The sequence below is a fragment of the Rhizophagus irregularis genome, chromosome 8, assembly GCF_026210795.1.
Source record: "Rhizophagus irregularis chromosome 8, complete sequence".
NCBI lineage: Eukaryota > Fungi > Glomeromycota > Glomeromycetes > Glomerales > Glomeraceae > Rhizophagus > Rhizophagus irregularis.
The window spans coordinates 2,599,956-2,619,939 of record NC_089436.1 but is presented as its reverse complement, the minus strand read 5'-3'; the positions used below and the strand labels follow the sequence as shown (position 1 = coordinate 2,619,939).

At 26.0% G+C, this 19,984-nt stretch overlaps 4 protein-coding genes across 4 annotated transcripts; all 4 read left to right on the top strand.

Moving 5' to 3' along the window:
* Window positions 1–2,138: 2,138 nt before the first annotated feature.
* Window positions 2,139–6,333, top strand: OCT59_028465 (uncharacterized protein; the record flags this gene model as incomplete). The annotated part of the gene is made up of 13 exons (XM_066147305.1): window positions 2,139–2,354; window positions 2,431–2,503; window positions 2,604–2,785; window positions 2,867–3,197; window positions 3,267–3,856; window positions 3,943–4,012; window positions 4,093–4,274; window positions 4,364–4,691; window positions 4,762–5,145; window positions 5,217–5,392; window positions 5,565–5,994; window positions 6,080–6,122; window positions 6,288–6,333. The coding sequence occupies 13 exons, from the start codon at window positions 2,139–2,141 to the stop codon at window positions 6,331–6,333; spliced, it is 3,051 nt and encodes a 1,016-aa protein (XP_065994024.1).
* A 3,287-nt stretch (window positions 6,334–9,620) lies between these two features.
* Window positions 9,621–10,428, top strand: OCT59_028464 (uncharacterized protein; the record flags this gene model as incomplete). The annotated part of the gene is made up of 2 exons (XM_025329799.2): window positions 9,621–9,767; window positions 9,961–10,428. 2 exons carry the CDS (start codon window positions 9,621–9,623, stop codon window positions 10,426–10,428), a joined length of 615 nt encoding a protein of 204 aa, XP_025180024.2.
* Window positions 10,429–13,300: 2,872 nt separating this feature from the next.
* OCT59_028463 (uncharacterized protein) lies at window positions 13,301–15,661 on the top strand (the record flags this gene model as incomplete). The annotated part of the gene is made up of 2 exons (XM_025308450.2): window positions 13,301–14,651; window positions 14,743–15,661. 2 exons carry the CDS (start codon window positions 13,301–13,303, stop codon window positions 15,426–15,428), a joined length of 2,037 nt encoding a protein of 678 aa, XP_025180025.1. The 3' UTR covers window positions 15,429–15,661.
* Window positions 15,662–16,651: 990 nt separating this feature from the next.
* Window positions 16,652–17,124, top strand: OCT59_028462 (uncharacterized protein; the record flags this gene model as incomplete). The annotated part of the gene is made up of 2 exons (XM_066147304.1): window positions 16,652–16,922; window positions 17,012–17,124. The coding sequence occupies 2 exons, from the start codon at window positions 16,652–16,654 to the stop codon at window positions 17,122–17,124; spliced, it is 384 nt and encodes a 127-aa protein (XP_065994023.1).
* Between the last annotated feature and the right edge of the window lie 2,860 nt (window positions 17,125–19,984).

Genomic DNA, 19,984 nt, shown 5'->3' with positions numbered 1-19,984 from the left:
GCTGATAAATTCTTTATGAAATGCTATAAATAACCTGTCCAGTATTTTTCGGACTAATATAATGTTAGTAAGTAATTCATCTGTTCAGTATGTATAGTAAATATTATAGCTTCTTACTTTATTAAAATTAACAAATTTTAATAATGTACTTCAACATCATTGTTATCTATTTTATAACTATAATGTACTGAAGACAGTATTTAATTTACTTATATTTAATTTATTAATGTGTTTTAGTAAAATTTATTACACATAAAAAGAAAGAAATAAAATAAAATAGGAGAACTAAAATATTAAAATGATAATTTATATGTTACTTCATTATTATAATCATAATCTAATTAAGTTTTTAATATAATCATTTAATAATTGTTACATATCTCATTGTTTGTTATTCTAATTTATCTGTTGTTTTAAAATTCATCTTTTATTTATTTTTTAATTCATCTTTTAATCATAAATTAATTGGCAATCCGTATAAGAACCGGGGCAAATTACTATGAATTTTATTAATAAATGAAATCCAACGTGCATAGTAAATTCATGAAACGAAATTTTATCTTTTAATAAACTATTATTTATCAATTTAAAGAAAATTATATTAGACTTAGTTCCAAAAGGTAGTTAAAAAACTATATTTATAAATTACAATTACTAATTTTAATATTAAATAATTCTTTAATTAGAAGGAATTTTGTTGCAGAAATTAATACATTATACTTATTTTTTGTTAATAAACCTGTCCCACTAAAATTTCTTATTTTTGCTAACAAATAGGAGTAATTCAAATTTACATCTAATCTAGAGACTATTCTTTCTTATTTTTATGATAAGATAGCATACTAACATTATATAGTTATTAAGTCCATGTAATAAAGATCTATTATATAAGTTAACACATTGTAACAATAAATTAGGAAACCAATTAATTATATTTGTGTTTAATTCAAAAGTTTGAATTGAACTAAAAATAAATATAAAGTTTCATAAGATTAACAGAATCATTGTTGTAACATTCATGGATCATCTTCTTTCATTATTATCAAAAGTGGAATTATCTAATAATAAAAAATTTTGGATGGTTTTGAAGAGTTATCAATATTCGATTACATTAATACAAAAACGGAATTTCATTTTTCATTTTTCCAAAAATATTTTATATAAAGATTCCTTGTCTAGTAATTCTATTTCATTGTTTATAGTGATTAAAGAAAAATATGAATAGATTATCATCCGAAGCATGATGTTATTTACACATTGTAGATATTCTTTATAGAGATCCTAAAATATAGTTCATTATCAAATAATCACAATATTTCTATTCATTTGAAGTAATATGATATGTAACATCAAAGGAAAAATGAAACTCCAGTAGAAAATAGTTACTTATTCTACTGCTACTAATTTATAACTTAGTAGTTTATCGTACAATATTACCATCATCACCTGTCACTCCTTTTCTTTCTTTTTTTTCAGACCGGTGTAAACATTTTTATTAATATATTTAAAATACACACAAGAATATGAGTATACAGTATACTATGCCGAATAAAGATGTAGAAAAAAGCCCGATAATGCGATTATTACATATTATTGTATAATAATAATTGAATAATTAATAGTTATCCGGTATCCCGTGATTTGAACATCGCCTGATACACGAATTTTTGCCCTGATACACAATTTATTATAACCATTTTTAATTATAAAAAATCACGTGATACCGGATAAAAGGTAATATTTTGATAACGATTATAATAGCAATATAATATTAAACAAAATTATTATGGTAGTATACTATCAAAAAAAGAAAAAATTCCAACATTTTTTTAACGTTTATATTTTTAAAATTAAGAATGAACATGGCGTGAAACTTTAATAAAATACTTTTCCCCTTCCATAATTTTGGAAAATGGAGGACTATCTCCGATGATCGTTGCGAGATAAAGTAGTGTACCATACAATACTGCAGTGATGTGCATTGGAGGCTTCCAATAAAAATTTATTGGCTTGGAATTGGAAGAATTGGAAGATTCCAATAGCTTCCAAAATCCAATCACATCAATACTATATGTCGGAAATTACGCCGATCAAATAATTATTGAACTTTAAACTACTTAAAACTCAAAATCATCAAAATGTCAAATAATATTTATATAGATTGGTTAGAAGAAAAAATTTCCAGCGAATATTTAATTTATTACGACTATTCGGAATTTAAAAATTTTACGTTTATAGGATCAGGTTCCTTTGCAAACGTTTATCGTGTTAATTATAAAAATACTGGTAATATTGTTGCTTTAAAACATTTCCATAATAATTACCCAACTACGCTAAAGGGGTTTATTAATGAGGTATAAACTTGATATTTCCATAATAAAATTTTGTAATAAACAATAATACCGTGTATGTATATTAATTCTATTGCAGATAAAATTACAAAGAAGAGTTGATTTTCATGAAAATATTTTACGATTCTATGGCATTACGAAGGAAAGAACAGGTATACTTTATCATATAATATATTATATTATTAACATAAATTACCTTTTTTAGTGACATAATTTTTTTTTTTTAAAAAAAAAAAATATATATACGTTTAGAAAATTCAATACATCCAATACAATATTCATTTGTCTTGGAGTATGCTGATAGTGGTACTTTAAAAACTTATTTAGAAAACCATTTTAATGAACTTGATTGGCATGACAAATATCAATTAGCATTGCAACTGACCAGTGCAGTGACATGTTTGCATGAATTTGATATTATTCATCGTGATCTGGTAATGGTTGATTCATTAATTATTTTAATCATTTTAGAAATCCTAATTAGTACTAAATGGATTTCCTTTATTTAATTATAGTATCCAAATAATATTCTTGTACATCGGAATAAGATAAAGCTGTGTGACTTTGGTTCATCAAAAAAAAATTTTGAAGAATCGAGTGACATGCCAAAAATATTTGGTGTAATACCCTATGTGGATCCAAAAAGTTTCGATACCCAAGAAAAATATAAATTAAATAAAAAATCTGATGCATATAGTATTGGAGTTTTATTATGGCAAATTTCAAGTGGATATAAACCTTTTCGTGAAGATGATTATGGTGCTAGATTAATGTTGTTCATATTAAATGGGAAAAGAGAAGAAATTATTGATGGAACTCCTGTTGAATATAGTACCTTATATACAGGTAATAATTGTAAATTATGTTTTACAAAGATCATAAATATTTTAATATTTTAATTATTTAATTAATTAGAATGTTGGAAATATGAACCAAATGAACGTCCAAATGTGCAAGATGTTTTCTCAGCTCTCACAAGCATAGTTTCTTGTGAACTAAATAATGCAGACGATCAATTAGAAGAATATGAAATAATTTCAATCACTTCGGAATCAAGCAAGGGAACCATGGATTTAAATAGTGAATTATTATCAAATCATGAAAGCAAGGGAACCATGGATTTAAATAGTGAATTAGTATCAAATCATGAATCATATTTGGACGTTAATGAAATAGAAATCAGCCTAAATTCACAAAATCAAAAACATGCTCAATCAGATTCGTCAAATATATTAATTCGATCAAGAAAAAGTTCATTTAATTCATTTGATCCAATAAGTATAATAAATAACATCAATAATATTGGTGATAAATATTGGTTAGAAAAATCAATTGACAATGAAGATATCAAACTCTATGAATATTCAGACTTCAAAAACATCCAATCAATAAAAAAAGGCTCATTTGGGAGTATAGTCCGTGCTACTTTGAAAAATATTGACGATTTATTCGCTTTGAAATCTTTTAATAATGATGAAACAACTCTTTGTGAAATTGTTCGTGAGGTATATATTAAAGCTTTAATTGCCTACAGTACATTCAACATATTCTGAAGCATCGATTAAGTAAAATATACTTAATATTTTCTCAGATAAAATTGCATCAGTTTATTGCCCATGAGAATATTATACAATTCTACGGAATTACGAAGATGGAAAACGGTATGACCAAAAAACCATCATTAAATTAATTACTTTACTTTATTTTCATATAATTTTTCTTTTTTTCTACCCTTTTTTAGTTGATCAAATGAACATGAATAAATACATATTAGTTTTAGAATATGCTGACAATGGTACATTAGATACTTATTTAAATGAGCATTTTAATGAACTTAGTTGGAATGATAAGCTAAGCTTGGCTTTACAATTGGCAAGCGCTGTATCATGTTTTCATAATAACAATATTATTCATCAAAATCTAGTTATGTTTTAATTTATAAATTGATTATTTTATGCGAGTAATAACCGAATTATTAATTTTTTTTTTCTTTTATTTAATAAAATAAATAGCATGCCAATAAAATACTTGTACATCAAAAAAGCATTAAGCTGGCAGACTTTGGTTTATCAAAAGAAATACCAGAATCATCCAGCAATACATTGCATATACTTAGTATCATGCCTTATACAGATCCAAGAAGTTTTAATAATCAAAATTTCCAATTAGATAAAACATCTAATGTGTATAGTATTGGCATACTTTTATGGCAAATTTCAAGTGGATATCGACCATTCCGCGATGAAGGGTATAATGTGAAGTTAATATTGGATATAGTATCTGGAAAAAGAGAAAAAATTATTGATGGAACTCCAGAAGAATATATTAAATTATATGCAGGTAATAATATTAATAATATTTGATTCAATAATTCAAACATCTAACTATACTAAACTATTTATTTATTTAGAATGTTGGAATTATGAATCACAAAAACGTCCAAATATGCAGCAAGTTGTTTCAACTCTTAATCAGATAAGATCGTCTAATAATTTTCAAGATAATAATCTAAATGATGATGCAACCGAATGGATTAAAAATGCCTTGAATAATAAAGTTGTTAATTTCATACCATTTAATGAATTGACGAAACCAGAATTTTTTAAGAAGGGAGGATTTGGACTTATTATGAAAGCTATTTGGAACAAAACAGGAAACTATGTTGTTTATAAGAAGCTAACCAATACAAATGCTGTTAGAGATGATATATTAAACGCATTCATACATGAATTAAAAATTCATTTACATTTTGATTATTGTGATAGAATCATACGTTGTTTGGGTATTAGCCAAGGTAATTTAAAATAATTTTTTACTTGAAGAAATTTGAAAATATTTATTTTATAATAATTTACTTTATTTCAGACGTTATGACAAAAGAATATTTACTTGTCATGCAATATGCTAATGGTGGTGACCTTCGAAATTATCTTAAAGATAATTTTAAAAAACTAACTTGGGGAGATAAAAAAAGATTAGCATTTCAAATTGCAGATGGATTAAATTACTTACATAATGAAAATGTTTTACACAGAGACCTGGTAAGTATTTATAATAGTGTTACAGGTTAACAGACTTCACAGTTTACGGTGAAGATTAAAAATTTGCTGCAAAGTGGTCAAATTCGTTTCTCATAGTAAACTGAGAAGTTATCAGCAATTTTACTAAATCATCTGGTCATGTAATTATCATAAATAATTTTTTTTTTTTTAGCATTCTAAAAATATAGTTATCCATGAAAATAATGCTAAAATAATAGATTTTGGTATTTCGAAGATTCAAAATCAAAGTTCGGCTTATATAGGCAATTTTGGTAATATAGCTTATGTAGAACCTAAAAGAATTTTAGATTCCAAATTTCCATATACCAAATCTTCAGATATTTATAGCTTTGGTGTATTAATGTGGGAAATTTCTAGTGGATGTCCTCCATTTAAAGATTGCGTCACAGAAAATGAAAAAGTTGCACTTATTTGTGCAGGAAAACGGGAAATTCCAATTCCCGAGACTTCTATAGAATATGAAGAACTTTACATAAAATGTTGGGATCAAGAACCTAAACAAAGACCAATTATTAGCAAAGTACTTGAAGAATTTGAAAAAATGGGGTTTGGAGTTAATGTTAAAAATAAAATAATTGAAGGTATAAATATAATGATAAATATTTTTGTTTTTTATACTCAATTTTAAATGAGTATATATTAATTTATGATAAACATTAATTACAGATAATTCACAAGCTGTAAAATCAACTTCATCTTTATATCTGTCGTAAGTTTTTTAAATTTAATTTATAATTCAACTTCTTTATTTTTAATTATTGACTAATAATTTGTATGATTTACTGTATATTATAACCTTTTATTTATTAGTTCATGAAAAATAATTACGAAATATTTAAATATGTCAGTAAAATAAATTATTTATAATAAATAGTTTTATTGGATGGAGAATAGATATGGCAATACCCGTGGGAAGTTGAGAAATCGTAGGCAATAACTTGTCGGTCATTAGGAATGACCAATAGGAATCAATGCTACTAATTTCAATATTGGATGAAGTATTGGATGTCTCATAAAAATATCGGTCAGTAAAATCCCGAACAATAACAAACAATAATAATCTTTTTATTGTTGTTACAGACGCACAGAAACAAATTAGTAAAACGTGATTAGTAAACTAACATCATATATAAAAAGTTTTTTATCCATAATTAATCTTGTATAATTGGGAATATACGTTTAAAAATTTTTTTTTAGAACTTTTTCCTAATTGCTTAAAACTTCGATAAATGTTAAAAATGCCGAAAGACAGTTTCTTCTGAATTATCAAAACAGTGAGGCATTACATAATATTACGTAGGAAACGAAGATCATTATAAAATTCGAAGTGCCATTTTGTCCGATTACTTAAGGATGCATAACTTTTGTATCATTTTTCGGAATAATAGTCCTTCATTGCACTTCGGACTAATTATCTGTTATCACCACAAAGAATCGCGTAATAACATAAGATTTAAACTCCATTAATAACTCTTTTTTTTTAATTATTTCATTTACTTTTTCAAAAAATTTTTTTGTTTACATGTCATTCGTGCGGAATTTCTTATCGATTAGTATATCAAACTTTTTTAAAAGTCGACAAGGCAAAAAATTCAATTAACTCAATCTTATCCATTATTTTTATTCGTTCACCATCATTATTATCCTTTTTATTTTCGGGTTTTCAATAAACCGGCGGATTAGTTATATTTACTGGAAATTGTAAAGGGGTAACAAAATGATTTAGAATATCTAGAACAGGATATTTTGAAATAAAAATTTTACATATTGGTTAATAATTAAAATATCACTTTATCAAAATCAGAAGCAAAGTATTCAAATTATGTTCTAAAAAACTATAATAATAAACGACTTTACTAAAACACATCACTAGCCATAGTATGTGATTTCACAAAAACTATAGCCTAAACTAAACAAGTTGTACTAATTAAAATTGCCCAGCACCCTTGAAAATGGTCAGAAAAAAGGATTTGAATAATACTATTTTTTTTTGCACTAGAAATTTTGCAAAATAAAAAAAAATAAAAAAATTAAAAAACATAAAAATATAAGTGAAGTATATGTTGCAACATTTTTTTACTTTAAATTCCTACGCACCTGCGCAAAATGCAGGGGCGCATAAATTATATAAAATTTTAAAGTCTTATTACTTTTACGCGTGGTATAAAAATTAACAAATTTATTACAAATTAATGGTGACGCGTATATTATTTTGTGCGCACCCTATATAATATTTTATAAATTCTCATGTAAATATAATTAAAAAAACATGCATAGAATAATTTTCATAAATAAAGATTATCTTTGTGTAAATTTGGACTTAAATAAACGCACCTACAAAATTGATAAAATAATTGAGTTAAAAAGCATTGTTTCAATCCTCTAAATAAACCAACCTAATCCTAACCTAACCTAATCCTAACCCTAATCCTAACGCAACTCCAAATCTAACGCTTCTAACTTAAACACTTACCCTATTAAATTCAATGTTATACATCTAGTTCAAAACTTCATTACTTCTTTTTTTCCGATGATTCATTGGACAAGTAGCAAGATTGTGACCATTCTTACTGCATAAGCCACATTTCGACTTGTAGGAGCTTCATTGGGTTGAGTTGAAAGTTTGTAAAGGTCCCTTAAACCTCGCAGTTCCAGGTGGTCTTCCTTTAGGACGTCGAATTATAGGATTTCCAATTGAAATAACATTTTCTTGATCTACTTCTTGCGTATCTATATTATGGTTTGATACAGATTGTAAACCCTATTTTTTTTTGTTAATATACTCTTCAAGTAAAATAATAAAAGATTCGTTACAACTCTTGCAAGCAATCTGCTATTAGTCAATCCCCGTATATTAACATAATATAATTGTTGCTTTTTAAGAGAAACATATTGATTACCATTAAAGTTAAAATTATCATCTGTCATCTGGTAGTAAAATCATTGGTAAAAAATTCATCATCGTTTGAAAAAGAATCTGGATCACTCATATTAGTAGTATTTGATGAAAAAAGGGAAGGAAATAGCGAAGAGAGAGTGTGGGAATAAAAATAGTTTAATTGTTGATCAAAATAGTCTAAAAGGTTGTACAAAATTTTTACTGCGTTATCAACATGGGACATCAGATCGTGTATAAATTTTTTTATCATGCACATAAAAAAAACTGCGCATGGGTGCATTATAAGCATGGTGCGTAAAATACAAATTCTCCTTTAAATTAATAGAATCAGCTCAGCTAGACTATTAATAATATAGAATAAAAAGTTAGAGTAGCAAATAAAAAAAATAAATAAATCATATAACTGTGGTGTTGAACACCACGATTTATAAATTTCATATAAAAAACAAGAAATAGATTATCGAGAAGCCCTTATATCGTAAAATTATGTTTCAATTTTGATGTTTTGATAATAAATACTGAAACATGAATGATTCTTATATAAAGTTTATTAAAATGAAATAATGATAATTTTCTTTTGCAAGAAGATAAAAATTAATCATAATTAAATTAAAAAACATTCAAAAATAAATTATTAGATAACTAACCACATTTGTTTCAATGCCACTATTTTAATAAAAGTAAATTTCTAAGCATATCATTTTCTATCATTTCTTTGAATGCCCCAAATTCCATGCCAGAATTTGGATCGATAAATTTAGTTTCTATCAAATCATAATAGTTGACACTTTGCTTTTTTATTAAAAAAGTTCCTTGCCGCAAAAGTTTTTCTTTTATTTGAAAAAAAAATACATTGTGAGAATTTTTTTCTTTTTTCAAAAAGTTTTTTTTTATCAATCATAATTATACTAATAAGTAACTACCGTATATTTAAATAAGGAAAAAACAAATTTTTTGATGAAACCAAAACTTTGATTTTACGAAAAGACGAATTTTTCAAGAAAACCATTCTTACAAAAAGAGAAAAAATTTCTCGTTTCTAATGAAAAAAATTTAAAAACGTTCGCTATACTATGGGAAAAAACGCACGGTAAATTATAGATCACATGATTAGAATTATTTTTTTACGAAATTTTCTCCTACTTTTAGATTTTGGGCGCTATATTTACTAAACCTTATTCATCTGAGCGTTTGATTGGTCCAAGGTAATTAATTTAAACCATTTTTTTTTTAATTGAAATTTGAAAATATTTATTTTATAATAATTTACTTTATTTAGACGTTACGACAAAAGAATACTTACTTGTTATGCAATATGCTAATGGTGGTGACCTTCGAAATTATCTTAAAGATAATTTTAAAAAACTAACTTGGGAAGATAAAAAAAGATTGGCATTTCAAATTGCAGATGGATTAAATTACTTACATAATGAAAATGTTTTACATAGAGACCTGGTAAGTATTTATAATAGTATTACACTTTTACATGTTATCAGACTTCACAGTTTACGGCGAAGATTAAAAATTTGCTATAAAGTAGTCAAATTCGTTTCTCATAGTAAACTGAGAAGTTACCAGCAATCTACTAAATCATCTGGTCATGTAATTATCATTAATAATTTATTTTAAATAATTTATTTTTTTTTAGCATTCTAAAAATATAGTTATCCATGAAAATAATGCCAAAATAATAGATTTTGGTATTTCGAAGATTCAAAATCAAAGTTCGGCTTATATAGGCAATTTTGGTAATATAGCTTATGTAGAACCTAAAAGAATTTTAGATTCTAAATTTCCATATACAAAATCTTCAGATATTTATAGCTTTGGTGTATTAATGTGGGAAATTTCTAGTGGATGTCCTCCATTTGAAGATTGTCTTACAGAAAATGAAAAGGTTGCACTGATTTGTGCTGGAAAACGTGAAATCCCAATTCCCGAGACACCTAAAGAATATGAAGAACTTTACATAAAATGTTGGGATCAAGAACCTAAACAAAGACCAATTATTTATACTAATAATAATAATAATAATCTTTTAAATTATTGTTACGGACGCATAGAAAATATCTTTTTTATGTATTTTATTATATACATTAATAAAATTGTCGTTTAAAAAAGTGACATTTTAGAACTTTTTCCTCCATAAATTTCAACCAATTTTAAAAACTTCGATATATGTTAAAAATACCGAAAAAAATTTCTTCTGGATTTCAAAATAAGTGAAACAATACGTAGGAAATCGGTATGATGTACAATCCAAAGTGCCATTTTGTCCGCTTACGTAACATAACTTTTGTATCATCTTTCGTAATAATAATAGTCCTTCATTACACTTCGGACTAATTATCACCATAAAGGAGTCACGTAATTATGTTTTTTAACTTGAATAAGATTTAAACTCCATTAATAATTATTTCATTTACCGTATATATAAGCTAGATTGGAAAAAATTTCATTTTTTTTTTTGTTTACATGTTACGCGTGCGGGATTTCTTATTGAATAGTATATCAAACTGTTTTAAAAGTCGTGAAGTCGACAAGGTAAAAAAATTCAATCAACTTTTATCAATTCTAGAGAGTCGAATTTTTAGAATGTGGAATAACATTTCAATTTTTTATTCGCGGTTATCCTTTTTTATTTTCGGGTTTTCTCCGTATTTTTGTCAAAGGAACGGGCTTGGTAGTTATATTTACTGAGAAATCATAAAACGGTACAAAATGATGTAATAACATGATATTGTGAATAAAAATATCAATTCACCAAAATCAGAAGCATTGTTCGAAACAACTGAAAATTTAAAAAGTAAAAACTTGATTTAAAGTAATAGGAAGATTAATAAATAATTAAATTATCAACTTGGCTCGAGCTTATGCGTAAATGTTATTTTGAATTTAACTGATTTTTAAACACGTAATACAATTTATTATAAGTTTAAATAATTAGTGTTTCCTTTAATATAAAGTAAAAAAAAAAAATAATTAATAATAAAATTAAAATATAACATAATTCCATTATTTATTTTTTTTAAAGAGAAAATCGGTTTTCATGATTGTTTCAAATATTAAAATATTTAAGTTTTCAGTTATTTTTGTTTTTCATATCTTTTTTTTTACCAAAATTATAAAATTATAACAATCTAAGGTTTTATGTATGTACGCTATTGCGCGTAAAACATTTTTTTTTTTAAATTCCGAAATTTTTTCTTCTACTTTTCGAGTAATCTTTTGATTTCTGGAGACTCTTCAATTCTTAGTAAAGTTGAATTTATTGCTCAAAGATTTCTGATGTACAGTGTTCGAAATGAAATTAATTAATGGAATCTAAATTTTGTGAATATCATTCTACCGGATTTGTTACTGGAATTCTGTAATATAATTATTTAGTCGGCATAGTCTGCTGTACTATATTGCTTTTTGCTTCTGAAAAAAATACATTTGGGAAATACTTTTAAGTACTGTACATATATTACAAATATTATTAGTATATTATTATTATATATTTGGTAAGAATTAATTTTTTTAAAATAAACTTTAAATTGCAACACTCACGTCATAAAAGAAAAATCAACAAAATGATCTTATAGTCATACACAAGAGCCAAAAGCATTTAAAAAAGCTCAATTTAAACCGAAAAAATAGTTTCTTTTAAAATCTTTAAAAACATTAGTACTTAAGCAAAAGAGGGACAAGTTTACGGAACAAATGGCAGTAATAATTTATTAGAAAATTTCATTATTGAAAAAGAAATCAGATGCTATGAATATTCGGACTTCAAAGAAATTTATTCGATAGTAGAATGAAATTTCTTCCGCGCTAAATTTGAAAATGAATTTTTTTGTTTTGAATTCAGAGTAATTGGAGGTACAGTATATAAATATTCTAAATTTTAAGAAATTAAAACTAATTTATCTTTAATGCTTGTTTTATATTATTAGTTAGAATGATTTCATAATATTGAACATAAAATTATTTTACAATTCTATGGTGTTTCAACGATAGAAGGTCAATGCAAGAAAATATTTCATATTACTACTTTTTGAGTATGCTATAGTACAATATATTGTACGTTATAGTGTGGAATAATTATTAAATTATTTGATGTTTATACAATTTTCAGGTATAGTTCAAATGAATAAGTACTTTTTAGTTATAGAATACGTTGATAATGGCACATTATTATTTTTAACGAGCATTTTAATGAACTGATATGCTAAACTTGGCTTTACAATTGGTAAGTGCCGTTTTATATTTACTTATTCATCAAAATCCGGTATAAATTAATTATTTTATGCAAATAATATATATTAATCATTATATTTTATATTAAAAAAGTATTACCATCAACGGAATCTAATGATGCAATATATTTATTTGATATTATACCTTATATAGATCCAAAGAGCTTTAGATATAAATAAGATTGTTAAAATGACAACACTAAGATAAAAATGAAAATGACGTATTCTAACAATAAAAAATTAAAAAAATACTTTTATTCTTTTTTGAGAAACAAAAATGATAAAAAATATACGGACCAAAAAATAAGTGTATTACTATAGAAGTTTTTTTTATTACTGCTAAAACAGTCAATTATGGTAGTATTTACTTCAATTAGTAAAAGGAATTAAAACCCCGCCAATCATCAAATCTCTGATCTTGATCGTTGTCTTAATTCCAAATTAGGCCCATGCTTTATAATCTGATCATTGTTTCCAATTCCAAATTGGGCTAATTTATTTTGTAAATAACTGCGGGTAATTAGTCGTACAATTATTTTTTGTAACCATTTTTCATTTGAAATTATCGGAGAAAATACTCCATGAAAGAGGAACTGTTGAACAAAAAAAAAAATTTTTTTTTAACGCAAAAAAAAGTATAAAATGACCGGTTTTCACTAAAATTTTTTTTGAATATTTTTTTTTTACCGGAAATTGAATAGAAAAAAAATTATATATTATAATATTTAATTTTTTCAAATTAGAAGGATGAATTCTAAAACTCAATTTGCTTTAAATTTAATAGGAGAAGCTATAAGTCCATATTTACCATTAATTACTGTAGCTACAGGATTAATCAGTGAAATCATAGATATTTATGAAACAGCAGAATATAATAGAAAGATTTGTGATGTTTTAGTGGAACGAATGATATTGGCTAATAATGCTATTAATACATTACAAAGTAGAAAACAAAAAAATGAAAGTAAATTTCGTAATGAAGAATATTATAAAGCTTTTAATAGATTTATATATGTTTTAAAAGAAATTAAAGAATTTGTCTCTGATATTTCAAATATTCAGGGTATTAAGAAATATGCAAAAGCTTATAAAATTAAGAATAAATTTGATAAACTCACAAATGATTATGATAATGCTATGAAAGATTTAAATTTTACTATGGCAGTTGCTAGTGAAGAACAGAGAAGAATTGATGATGCAGCCTTAAAAGAAGATTTGGATGAAATGTCTAAATATATGTCCAAATATTTTGAAGAAATTGATAGTAAATTGGATACTATTTATGATGAAATAAAGCATATGAAGAGTCATATAGATGATGAAAATGATAAAACTGATAAAATTTTACAAGGCGTAAGTAAGATTGATTCAAAACAATTATTACAACCTATACGAGGAAAACCTGATGATAAACGTGGTAAAGAACCTAAATATATTATTAAGAAAATTTATCAAGGACAAGATGTAGCTTGTAAATTTACTGAGGATGAAATTGAACCGAGTCAAAAGACACAAAGACTTCTTGAAATTTTAATGAAATTATCTGTTGGATGTAAACGTATTCTTAAATTTTATGGTATTTCATCAATTGAAAAACGTAATGTTATGATTTTTGAGTGGGCTGATCGTGGAACTTTGAAAGAACTTTATGAAGTTAAAGATATCAAATGGCATTATAAAGTTCGAATTGCTCTTGAAATTTGTCGTGGCCTTATATTCTTACAACATGTTGACATTTTACATCATGATTTGAGATGTGAAAATATTTTAATGACAGAAAGTTTAGAACCTAAAATTTATAATTTTGAGTTAGCACGTTCTTTTGATTGGAAAACTACTACTATGGATCAAACGATAGGAGATATATTACGTTGGATGGCTCCCGAAAAATTAAACAATAAACCTTATACAACACAATGCGAAATTTTTAGTTTTGGTATGTTACTTTGGGAACTTACATTTGAAAAAGTTCCATATCAGGGTTGGGAAATAGAAAGAATTGTGGATCATGTTACTAAAAGTGGTAGAGAAAAAATTACATTTGGGTCTTCAATTCCTGAAAATTATCAAAATGAATATAAAAATATTATAAGTGACAGTAAGTAAAAATTATTATTATTATTATTATTATTATTTTTAGACAAACATTACGATGTATTGTATTTTAATTATCGATTTTATATTTATAGCTTGGAAGCAAAATCCGCATGAACGTATTCCTTTTATGAAATTATTAGATTTGTTAGAAGAATTATATACTTCTATTAGTTATATGTTTGAAGATAATTCACTAGGTTTACTCCCTGATAAAACCTTGGATTTAGATGGATCAAAAGATGGTATTGATGATTTAGAATTACCAGATGAGGAAATTAGTCCTGTTATTATAAAACCGGTAATTACATTAGAAGAAGGAATAAGAGCTTTTGAAAATAAAGAACATGAAAAAGCGTGGGAATGTTTTGAATTTCATGCAGAAAATAAGAATACGACAGCAAAATATTGGAAAGGTCGTTATTTATGGGATGGACTTCTTAATGATATTAAAGGACGTGAAGAAGAAGGTAAAAAATTACTTAAAGAAGCAGCTGATGAAGGAAATTCTGATGCTCAATTACGTTATGCTTTTACTTTTAAACAATTTCTTGATAAAGAAGAAAATCAAAAAATATTTATGGAATACATTAAAAAAGCTGCTAATGAAGGAAATAATCCCACTGCACAATTTAATTTGGGTGATATATATTATAAAGGAAAATGTAATACTCCAAAAGATGAAGTTGAAGGAATTAAATGGTTAAGAAAAGCTGCTTTACAAGATAATATTAAAGCAATCAATTTATTAAAGAAATTGGGAGTAGGTGTCTATGATTAAGTCTTAGGCTCTTAGCATATTCGTAAATAAAAGTTTAGATTTAGCATAAAATAATTATATAAAAATCAAATATTATTTATTTATTATTTATTACGATACTTCTTCCTAATAGTTTATCATATATATACACACATATATAAATCATGAATTTATACAATATTTAATTAAACAAATAAAAACAAAATACAGTATAATATTTTTTTTTTTACAAATTATAATGTAAACTAAGATAAATATTCGAAAGTGAATATAGACTAAAATTTTTACAAAATAGTTATCGCTATATTTGAAAGATCCCAAAGCATTAAATTTAAATAATTATTAAATACTATATCGTAGAAATTTTATTTTGTAATTTAGGACCTAATGCAACTTCCGTTGCTTTTTTCTTTTTTTCAGCTTAACTTTTATATTTTATATGCTTAAACCAGTCGTCTCCCTATATAAAGAAGTTTAACAAAAAGTGTAGTTGAAATTATGTAATAAAATTTTCACTTTTACTACTTTTTTCACATTTTCGAGTAAATTATTAATAATGGAAAATATAAGATGCACGGAATGCTGCACTTTTTATTTACTATACACGATATAAAGTAATTTTTATTTTACTTACCCTGGAACTGTAACAAATTTAAAGCGATTTTCTGTATTTCATTTTTATGAGATTATCTTAGTTATATTCTGAGTGAGATGCTCAAAGTATTCATCCTCAACTCATCAGGAGTTTTAACACAAAAAATTCAAGTAATAATCAATACTCTAAAAATAGATTCTCAACATGGAAAGTTGTCAGGACCAAAAAATATATCAGATGGCTACTATGGGCTGTACGCTGATATAAAATACGCAATCTGATGACCTAACTATGGACGAAAAAATCTTGTACGCAAATCAAAACCTTATTCCGCTTAACTCCACTATGATGGTGACGCATTTACGTACCCTACCCTACCTATTTATATATTTCTGGGTCCTATACGTCAATAATGATCTTAAAACAGAATAAGCTTCTCTTAATTCAACTCAAAAAATCACCAATTTACAGCTGATTTCATAATGTACGGGACACATGACAAATTTGATGCCGAGAATTTTTGTCGGGTTGTCGGTGTACGTGCACATTATAAAATAAGCTTTTTTTATATAACTATAATAATTATATATGGTAATAATAGTATATTAACTTTATTTTATCAATATCAATAATTTTTAGAGCATCAATAATGACTCATCCTTTGACATTTCGATTGAAAATTTGCTCCATTTGTCTTATTTGCTTAGATTGTAAAAATCTATATGGCCAAAACTGTACTTGCCAGTCAAGAGAAATTGAATGGAAGAAGAAAAAAATTGAACGTGACTATACTGTAGATTTTTGCCATAAGCCACTTACACAAAAAGGTGCCACAAAACAAAAGGTTGCATTGGAAATAGAATTTCTCAACTGGTTTTTTGCCAATGCTTCTCCACATATCAAACTTTCACCAACCCCAAGTAATGTTAATATATGCAAAAATTGTATGAACAGATATCACGGAAAAAATTATTACTCAATTTATTTAAAATCTATATATTCAATAAAGCCATTAAAGACAAACAGCTTACTCAAAATGAAACTGCAAAAATTACAAATTTGATCAATTTGGAAGATAATGTGTCATCTGTTAAAAGTAATAGATATCACATGCTTATTTAATTGCTGACAACTGACAACCCGGCAACTGACAACCCGGCAACTGACAAAATTCTTGGCATCAAATTTGTCATGTGTCCCATACATTATGAAATCGGCTGTAATAATTACAACTAGGGATGGCAACGGTCACGGTTATTAACCGGTCATGACTGGTCATGACCATGACCGATCGGTATGACTGACCGTTTAACTGACCGTTTACAGCTGATTTCATAATGTGCAGGATACTTGGCAAATCTTAAAGAACTCGGAAGTATTTGGCAAAGCTTGATATAAAATAAAAATTATACGCTAATTTTGGAGTACTATTCCGAGAATGGTGGTATCATTTTATCTTATTTTGAACTTTTACCAAATATTTCTGAGTTCTTTAAATTTTGCCAAGTGTCCCGTACATTATGAAATCAGCTGTAATCATTTTGATTAAAATTACCAGTTACAGCTGATTTCATAATGTACGGGACACTTGGCAAAATTTAAAGAACTCAGAAATATTTGGTAAAAGTTCAAAATAAGATAAAATGATACCACCATTCTCGGAATAGTACTCCAAAATTAGCGTATAATTTTTATTTTATATCAAGCTTTACTGAATACTTCTGAGTTCTTTAAAATTTGCTAAGTGTCCCACATATTATGAAATCAGCTGTAAAAAAAAATTATCTTATTAGTACAATGCATTTAAATTTTGATTTTTTTTAAAAAAAAGTACTTAATAGATGATCATTTTCTAGCAAAAATAATCAGTTAAGCGGTTGGTTAGGCGGTTGGTCAGATGGTCGGCCAAAATGCCCTATAAAAAAAGAATGTCCGGAAATTGTAGCTAAAAACGTCCAGAAAATGTATATTTGTCTGGAATATGTCTGGAATATTGCAATATTCCGGACGTTGGAAAATTTCCATTTTCCAGAAAATGTCCAGAAAATGTCTAGGAGGGTTCAGACCCAGCGTCCAGAAAGTGTCTGGAATATTGCAATTTTCTGAACATTTTCCGGACACACAGACATTTTCCGGATGTTTTTAGCTACAATTTCTGGACATTTTTTTTTTATAGGGATGGTTGGTCAAAACGGTCAGTCGGTCAAAGGTTTATAACCGGTTATGACCGACCGATGACCGACCATGACTGACCGTTACCATCCCTAATTACAACAATATTAAGGACGTAATCATTTTAAATGATTTATACGAGTCTTGATGATCAATACCTATTAATAATAGTAGTGTTAAGTACTATTAAAAAGAAATTCTAAAATATTCTTACTATTTGAGCTATAAATTCCAAGAATATAGTCTTTTATATCAGGAGAACGTATCATTTTTGTTATAATATGTGAAGACAAAATTAATTTAACTAGTAATGACTGTTGATTGGCAGCTGATGCCACAATAAAGTCTTCTATTAATGTTTCTCCATACCTTTATGTAATGTTGTATTGTCTAATTTTACATCTATAGTGTATTATCCATTTATTTCATGTGCTATAAGCAAGTTTCTTATTATTACGTCAATACTTTTAAACACTTTATAACTTCAGTTCGTTGCATAGAATTTTAAAAGATGAATTTTTGTTTAAACTTTTATTGGTTGTCAAATAAATTTTAAATACCAAAGTGTACATTATACAATAAAGGAATTATTATTTTAAACTTCCACTTTAAAAATTCTGTGATTTAATTATAATCTTTTCACTTTATAATAAATTAATAATAATTATACTCAAAGATTATTGTATTGTTTCACAAAGAATATTGAGATATTAACCCCTACAATACTATTTGTTAGTTATTGAATAAAATCATTAAAAGTTCTAAAGTTCTTTTTAACTATTACATGATTTGATATTACATCCTCTCAACTCATCAGAAGTTAAAATTTGAAACTGAAATTCTTTACATCAAAAATGGTATCAATTAATACTCTTATAAGCTATAGAATAATATGCTTGATCCTAAAAATTCAGAAATCACATAATTTATGTACAGTCGGACCTCGATATACTGATGCTGTTGGTTTGGGTAAAATATATCATTACATCAAATTATCATTATATAGTGAATCATAATGCAGGCCAAAGTCTAATTCTTGGTGGCATTATGCAAACTCTGAGTTTATTTAAAGATTAAATTATAGCTTCTCGTTAACATACATTCATGAAACAAAAGTTGTTCACATTTTGTGTTGAAACAAGAGCTAAAAAATCTAATTATTTGGATGGAATGATGGAAACCCTCTTGTTAATTCAGGCCAAGTTTATAGTGCTGACTTGAATTAAATCAGTATAACCTGAAATATCGGTATACCGTACTATAGACTACTATAAAGGGACAAGGGGTGAGTATCGGTACATGTTACATCACGAAATTATATATAATATCGGTACAATAAGGTTTTTTTATTAATTGTGAAATGGAACAATAAAAATTTATCAGTACAGGCAATTATCGGTATATAGAATATCGATACATCGAGTTCCGACTGTATTAAGAATGACATAATTTTGAATAATCAAAAGAAAATTCACCTCATATTATTACAATATCAAATGTAATTAAAAATATGTAAAGATGACTAGTAATTATACATATAATGATGATGAATATGTAAATATGTAATCCCACATATCATTTCGATTAAATCTTAAATTATTCAGTTGTTAAATATTTTAATATTGCAAAAATTATTGTAGTTTAAATAGAATTTAAAAACTAAGTTTGAAAAAGCTATATATGACTGTATCAAAGTACTAATTTCATAAATGAGTAAATAATGTACTGAGTATAATAATGCTCTGTCCGAGTATTGTAGCAATCAGATGCTTTAATGGATTAATTAGTAATTTTCCGCTCTTTTCCGTTT